General features: G+C 39.8%; 1 protein-coding gene across 1 annotated transcript; it reads left to right on the top strand.

Annotated features, from left to right (window-relative positions):
- Window positions 1–7,320: 7,320 nt before the first annotated feature.
- On the top strand, window positions 7,321–8,239 carry LOC104426389. The gene has a single exon (XM_010039420.3). The coding sequence runs from the start codon at window positions 7,579–7,581 to the stop codon at window positions 7,966–7,968; it is 390 nt and encodes a 129-aa protein (XP_010037722.1). The 5' UTR covers window positions 7,321–7,578; the 3' UTR covers window positions 7,969–8,239.
- The last annotated feature ends 72 nt before the right edge of the window (window positions 8,240–8,311 follow it).

The raw sequence follows: 8,311 nt of genomic DNA, 5'->3' as shown, positions 1-8,311 counted from the left end.
CAGGGGAACCGTGCACTGAAAGTCATTAAAGAAAAAAGAAAAAGGCATCATTGGCCGTTTCTAATAAATTAGAGATGGTATACAAGGATAAAAAGATGATCTAGTTTAGAGGGTAAATTTAACTTCCTCAGTTTACCATAGTGAAAAATCAATGGCCCTAATTAACTTACAATTAAAAAAAAGAAAAGAATTTCATGACTCCAATCTCTCCACCTCATGACGCCCTAGCCGTGACAAAAGGCTAAGGTTGAAACGGGCTGGAATTGAAATTGCAAGGAACTGAAGTACATAGGAAATGAAATGCATTGAAGGGAAAGGTTCAAGTGATGATGCGCGTGCTTGCCTTCCCCACCCACGCCACTTTGACTTGAATTCCTCCAAAGCTTCGACACGCGCATCGCCCAAACCCACTTTCTTCTCTCTGGTCCAGCCTCCACGAGCGAGTTTCCTCTTCCACTTTGCCAAACTTCACGAGATTCGACCATGATGGTAGAGCACTTTGGTCGAGCTCTTCCTCTTCAAGGTCAATTAAGCTGTGAGTAACTTTCCCTCTTCAAGCAAAGAAACATATACATGATCGAAGGGTGCATCCACTTTTCATAAAAAACTTTTTAAACATGTTTTAGAAATTGGTTATCAGTAGGTATACACTTCGGAATCTCTACTTATAAACAACAAGAAAAAAAAAAATTATTTATATATACATTCAAACAATTGTCAGTCATAACTCATAAGCGAAGTTCATCAATCAAAAGTTTATTTGATCTCAAATATGATTAAGCGACAACGATAAGAACTTGCATGTGGTCAAGTCACATGACACAACCATGTGTACTCTTTGCCTAATTTTACAAACATGGCGTGTGGGAACAACAATAAAAGCTACCAAATACGTCGCATGTGCCAAAATAAAATTTCAATTTAGAACAATCACATGAAGACTTGAATATTATTGGAGATTAAAATATCAAGCATTGATCTTCATAAGCCAAATGTCAAAAGTCAAATGGGACACCCTCATATGGTAATTACCACTAGTCACTTAGAGGTGATTGTCTAGAGCTGTGTGATGGAACCCACCCGAACTAGACTAAACTAGACTAGACCGGACTGATCGATTTTGGGTGGTTTCGGGGGCTAGTTCGGTCCATGGTTCCTATTTTTGGAACTGATGGCTAGTCGGTCCGATTCCCAATTCTTAGGTGGAAACTAGACTGATTGGACTGACCATTCATATACATTTTTAATTTTTTTTCTTAAATTTCTGAACAGCCATTCTTCTATTAGGCCAATTAGGTATTGTTTGGTAACTATTCCAATAGTGACTGATTTTGATTTTTTGTTCCCTGGAGTAATTTGGGAACAAAATCGCGTTTGGTAAAATTTTTGTTTCTGGAAACAGATTTGGAGTAGAATCAAGAATAGAAAAAAAATCGATTCTTATTCCAAGAACAAATTTGAGAATAAAGTCATCTTCCATTTTCTCTTCTTCTTCTTCTTCATCTATAGCCATCTCACGATTGCCGTCCGGCCGCCGTTATTCATCGTGCCGTCCACCGTTGCCGTCCATCGCTAGCCATCGTCGTCGGGGGCGCTAGTCCGGTCCATGGTTCCTATTTTTGGAACCGATGGCTGGTTGGTCCGATTCCCAATTCTAAGGTAGAAACTAGACCGATTGGTCTGACCATTCATGTATATTTTTAATTTTTTTCTTAAATTTCTGAACGACCATTCTTCTGTTAGGCCAATTAGGTATTGTTTGCAATGATTCGATGACTGATTTTGATTTTTTGTTCCCGAAGTAATTTGGGAAACGAATGCGTTTGGTAAAATTTTTGTTCTCGAGAACGTATTTGGAGTAGAATCAAGAATAGAAAAAAAAGTTGATTTCTTATTCCAAGAACAAATTTGAGAATAAAGTCATCTTCCATTTTCTCTTCTTCTTCTTCTTCATCTACAGCCATCTCACGATTGCCGTTTGCCGCTGCTGTTCATCGTCACGTCCACCGTTGCTGTCCATCGCTAGCCACCGTCGTCGGCAACTGGTTTGGCGAGCTTGCCGGAGGCAAGCCCAGCCATCGATGAGTCGAGCCTTGGCGGGGCTAGGTGAGCTTTGACGGTGGCTAGGCGGCCTTGCCCAACCCCGTCGAGGCTTGGCCTCGTCGATGGCCGGTCGGCCTCGCTTGGTGAGGTCGAGCCTCGGCGAGGCCGGGCAAGCCTCGCCTAGCCGCTAGTGAGGCTCGGTGACGAGGGTCGGCCTCGTCGAGGGCCGGTGACGCCCGTGAGGTCGCCACCCTCGTCTAGGCTGGTTCCGGTCCGTCCAACCGGCTTGAAAAAAGAAGAAGAATAGGAGAAAAAAGAAAAAGAAAAGAAAAAAAAAAGGAAAAAGTATAAAATTATTTAAAAATTAAAAGAAATTGATTTGGAACAAATTAATGAGCATGGTACCAAATGTAATTCTATTCCAGAATCATAAATTTTGGACAATTATCAAACGGCTCAAAATGCTTAGAATCTGTTCTCGGGAACAGAATAAAAAAGAATCATTTCTAATCAGAATCTACTCCCGGGAACGAAATCGTTACCAAATGCGCCCTTACTTTTTGAACACTTTCCCATTCTGCCGGTACTTTCCCCATTCCTTTCCCTTCCACTTCTCTTTTGCTAACCCTAACCTTGTTAAATCAACCCTTTCCCAATTTCTCTCTCACAGGCATAGCCTCACCTCATGCCTTGCTCCCACCTCACGCCTTGCTTCGAGCGAGTCACTTGACTCTCACGGCCTCGCCTCTCACTCGCTCAACATCCTCTCGTGGCCTTACCTCAGGCCTCCTTTCCCTCTCATGGCCTCACCTTCTATCTCATTTAACATCCTCTCATGGCCTCGCCTCAGGCCTTGCTCGACATTGACGCCTTTCCCTCTTACAGCCTCACCTCCACCTCACTCGTTGACCTTTCCCTTTTGCCTCACGACTCGGCTTGTCAATGCAATGACAACAAGTGATTTGGTCCATTAAAATCGACTGGACTAGAAACTGATCATCCCTATGATTGCTAATTGCTTATTAAGTAACCGTTCCGACCTAGCTAGAATGGAAACCTAAAACCTAAATCAGCCAAGTTAGAACTATGTTTCAAATTTATTTTGATGTTTTGGGTTTTGGGCTTGGGCCGCCCACAATGGGCTTGACCCAAGCCCAATCCAATTCTATTTAAAAATTCCCTGAGGGAGCAAGCAAAGAATGAAAATAAAATCTCCCATTGAAATTGCAAATAATCTGTGAGATCAAGAGACATATTTGGTTGCGAATAGACAAGTATGTCGGGGTTATCCCACATCAGTCATGAAAGACGTCGTAGGTCAGTTTATAAGTGTAAGGAAAAACTTACTTTTTGAGCTAGTTTTTTGGGTTAAAAAGCTAAGACTACCCAATTCATAATAAAAGCCCATCGACCAAAACAAAACAAAAAAAAAAGTATAAAAGCCCCTACATACACAAATATCATATGGAGTAACTAAATTTTTCGGGAAGCGAGGTACATTCCACCAAACCCATTATTGCTATTAGAGTACTTGATTGTCTCTCATGCTTTGTTTATATCCACAAAATGCTATATCAAAGTGTGTTTTGAGCATGCATTCCATGATTAACACATCAAAGGATAAAAAATCGGTATGTTTTGGAAATGGTCTTAATTTTGTAAGATATTCATGTATGTTGTGGTCGATATATCCTTGAATGATTTCGGAAGTTTGGAGTTAGTTCGGTTTGCGAGAAAATCAGGCTCGAACTCGAAAACACCAACATTTTTCGAGACCTATCTCTTTCCGAACCTTAATGCAATGAATTTTATAGCATCAGACAAGTCAAGAAACAAGCTTTCTAACCATGTATTATTGTACTTTTTGAACATCTGTAAATATTTTATAAATTATGTAGTTTAAATGAGAAATCTGTAGGGAGGTCCATGTCATGGTTGGGTTTGAAAAAAATTCACATATGTCGCTACGTGGCAATATGACTGGGATGCCACATTGGATAGTGGTGTGGCAATTAGAGGACAACCATCTCGGTGTGATGTGGCCCATGCACAATCTAACATGTGGCATAGAATGCCGTGTAAGTGGCTGACTAGGCAAAACACACAGTGTGCATAGAATAGCATTTGGCGGTGATGCTAGTCTTGCCGGATTATCTTTGTTAATCAGCATGTTAGGGTTAACAAGAATATTTGCATTGGGTGATACTGATGGAGCCACTAGCCTTTGGCAATTGACCTACCTATCAACCAATTTGATTTGTTAAATTATTGTTAATGATTTGGTTATTTTGACCAACATTATTCTAAAAAATGGAGCGAAATTAGGAACATACCTCGTTACCACTTGATTTGTTTGTAGTAGTTGGTTGAACTATCTTGGTCTCGACAGGGCATCATTCATAGCATTTATGACGATTGGCTTGATCGTATCAGATATATGACCCATAATATAGTTGATAATATCATGTTGCTGCTCTTCGAGCATTATTCTCATGGTCGATACCGTGTAAGAATTTGGAGTAACATCCTTTAAGTGCTCTTCAGTGTAATACATTGAAACTTTCTTGTGTCAATTATCTTCTGCCACTCTTCTAGCGGCTGAAGTTATAGAATGCGTGATTATCTCATTACTAGTTTGTGGTAATGAGTCGTTGTTGCCAACGGCACAATGGCATTATCAGATTCTTGTTGATTTTTGGTTTTTGCCATCATAATCTTGTTGAATCAACAAAATATGTCCTATCAGGTTTGCCAAAAAAACATTTTGCTAAAATGATTATGCATGCTGAAATACCCTTCATCGAAGGTTGATCTTTGATTTTATTTGAATTAGGTTCATGGCAATAAGTCGATCTTTGATTTTTATTTGAATCAAGTTCGTGGCAATTCGGATAAGAAGTTGAATGCATAATGAAGAACTAGAATTAAGTAAAAGTGTTGATGATATGTCATTTCAAGAATATGAATGGATTGACAAGTGAATTGACAAAAGATATGAAGGGTATATTGTTAATTTTGGACTAGAAAGTATATGACAGGAAATTTAAAAGTAGGAAAACTGGAATGAATTGTGGCTAGCCATTTAAATTGCGAAAAAGTAAAGATAAATATAAATTTGCAAAAGACGTTGAATATCATAATTGATTGGAGATCTTTTATGAAGAGTATAATGTGACTATTTATAACCCATAATCAATAGTCACAAGTGGTCACTAAATTTAAAAAGATGATTTCCTAATCCTATCTTTAGAACATATAACTTTCTAATCATATTTGCAGTCACAAGAAATTATAACAATACTTATCCACAAAAAGTTACAAAATAAAATATTGACAATAAGCATAACCACTTAGAAGATATGTCTTTGTGCCGACTGTTCACTGATGATGATTTCCTTGGCGAGTTGTGACGCTCTTCAAGTTATCGATAGTGTTTTCACATCAATAACTAAGAATCTTTTGGGTGTCAATAGGTGTGATTCAGACAAAATGAAATTCTCTTGTCAGAGAATGCCAAATTTACACGGGATTGGCACTACCAAACGCGAGCTGCGGCCTCACCCGCTTCGCGAGACCGATGCTCATATCCTGTCAAAAACATTTCTTCCAACACTGTCTCCGAGTCTGACAAAAAACCCAGCAGTAAACACGAAGCAAAAAAGTCTGTGTTTCCCTAGTATCCACGCCACTTCCCTCTCTGTCTGTCTCTCTGTCTCTCTGTCTCTCCCACGAAACGAAATCAAGCACGGAAAGAGACACAACCGAGATTGGGTCGTCCTGGTTAAGACAGATTCCTGCAACAGAATCAAGACGGCCAACTAAAAGCAGAAAAAGAGTTCGGTCCACACTTGCCACACATCACCTCAAAAGCAGCACTCAAAGACAGCAACTTCTTGTCTCTCTCTCTCTCTAGCTCCTCATTTTACTCAACCTTCCTCTTCCTTTTGACCAAACCCCGCCCAGAGCTTCTTTATTCGGATATGGTTTTTCTCCCTACTATACTTAACCGTCCTTGTTCATACCTACTCCACGATTTGTCTAACCCACATAGCGAGAGACCCAATTGCGGATGAGTGGCATGGTGCATGCTTAGCTTAATTATATTATGTCAGTCTCCTTTTCGTTTCACCACTCATTGACCTTGCTTTTAAGAATGGAATCTGGGCATCATTCGTAACCGACAAATGTCTGACTGTTTAGAGAATTCTTGTGGGTTTTGTGCTGAAAGTTTTCCAAGAACCGATGAACTATCTAACCCTATGGGAGTGAAAGTTTGTAACGGTTGTCTTTCTATTCCTCCTCCTCCTCCTTTCTTATTATTATTAGGAAAATGACACAAATAAACCTTAAATTTTGGCTAATGTATAATGCGGTGTCTAGACTATTATTTTGTTCATGTGATCTTTTAACTATCGATAAATGTTCAATATAACCATTTTAAACAGCAAATGAAACTTTAATTGATGACATGGATTGGTGAGTCAATATTTCCATCTTTTTATCCATCTCCTTTAGAAAAGGAAAAAAAATTAGGGCGTTAGTATTTCATTATTGTTTGATAACACAAATTATTATATCATAATTTTAGATGGATATCTTATGTGAATAATTTATGTGTAGCTTTTTTCTTTTGGGTCCACCGCTCTCATTTAACATATTGAAAGCCACATCAACATATTCCACTAATTTAAATTAATGAAAAGACAATATTTCATATTATTTAGAGACTAAATTAAACATTTACCTGTAATTCAGGGATTACGTGAATAAATTAAAAGATTAGAGACACTGTAGTTGGATCAAAATTTGAGAATCATTTGAGTCATTTACCCTCACTATTATTTTGTAATTATTGGCTGTCCTCGGATCGGTTCGGTTGGGTTTATCATTCAAATAGAACCTTCACCCAAGAACCTTAAAAGAAGATGAAGAAAAGCCAGCATCTGGGGATAACATATGATATTCCCAAGACTAAAACATGCACTTCCCAACAACATTTTCTTCCAATTTAAGCGTTAAATACGGCCACGAATGTGAAACTGAAGTTTCTTGGTCAAAATATGCGATGTCCTGTTTCGCATACTATGAGAATACTATATTATCATTTAGTCTTTATCATACCCACCTAACAAATAATGTATATAAACATGACAGAGACCGCAGGAGGTAGAGTAATTGCTCGGTCAAGTCAAAAACTCCTTGTGCATGGGCATAGGCTTTTCAGAAACATCAACGGATTTCAATCATTTCAAGAAGAAGTTTCATTAATTTCTGCTTTTTGTTAGCTTGTGCCCCTTTATCTTTTTCCTTCTTTCTTGCCCATACGTGATTTCATATCAGCACAGCAATATAAATTCAGCACAATCCGGCCACTGTCGTAGTTGCTCCTTCATATCTCAATTTCATTTCAGCTCCCGTCTCACAAACCAACAAGACCTTCTCTCTCCCTCTCTCTCTCTCTCTCTCTGTGGCACACACAAACACAAGTCAGGCAAAGACTTTCTGTCGAGCGAATTTTCTCCTTAGTGCCCCTAAATGTCTAGAAAAGCAAGCAAGAGGGTTAGTTTCAGTCCGGACATGGACGACAAGCCCACGATCTTTCTCGAATACGGTGGAAGCGCCAAAGATGGAAGAAGCAGAAAGAGGGTCACCGCCACATGGTCATTCCGGCTCTCCAAGGAGCTGCAGTTCTCGCCGTCGGAGTTTCTCCGGCGCCTCGGAGATAAGGCGACCAAAGTCCTGAGATGCGTGTCGAGCAGTAGGTCTTCACGTAAGGTGTCGTCGTCGGCGCCTCAGCTCATGAGGTCGCGGTCCTTGGCGGACCAGTCGGAATCCCACAGAGCTGAAGCTATCGAGGATTGCATCAAGTTCTTGAATTCCTCGTGCTCGCTGCAGAGGTCGAGTTCAGTTTCAAGCGCTTGTTAACGCCCCAACCTTTATTTCAGTCGCTATCTGCTTTTTTGCTGAGGCATGTGATCATGCAAACTATGTAAAGGAAGCGCGAGAATTGTGTTGGGTGATCTTCGAGAATCGTTGTTCAGATTAGAAAAATACGGGTATATGCTTTAGGTGCAATCCGACTGTGGTCAAACCGCGTAAATCATGTGTTTGCTCAGCTCGTAGACACACTTTGTTAAGGTAAATCAAATGGAAGTGATGCAGCAAGTACGGTATGAGTACTATTTTTCCATGTGAATTTGATTGTACTATGGCAGCCACTGTCCCCTCTGCAAAACCATTTCTCGGACAAAGTCCCTGTTGATTCCAA

Source organism: Eucalyptus grandis, chromosome 11, assembly GCF_016545825.1.
Source record: "Eucalyptus grandis isolate ANBG69807.140 chromosome 11, ASM1654582v1, whole genome shotgun sequence".
NCBI classification, from domain to species: Eukaryota; Viridiplantae; Streptophyta; class Magnoliopsida; order Myrtales; family Myrtaceae; genus Eucalyptus; species Eucalyptus grandis.
Note: the sequence above shows the minus strand (reverse complement) of the source record. Positions and strands in the feature narration are given on the sequence as shown.

Excerpts from the sequence above, each read along its gene's own strand:
- LOC104426389 (XM_010039420.3), top strand. The coding sequence starts at position 7,579 with ATGTCTAGAAAAGCAAGCAAGAGGGTTAGTTTCAGTCCGGACATGGAC.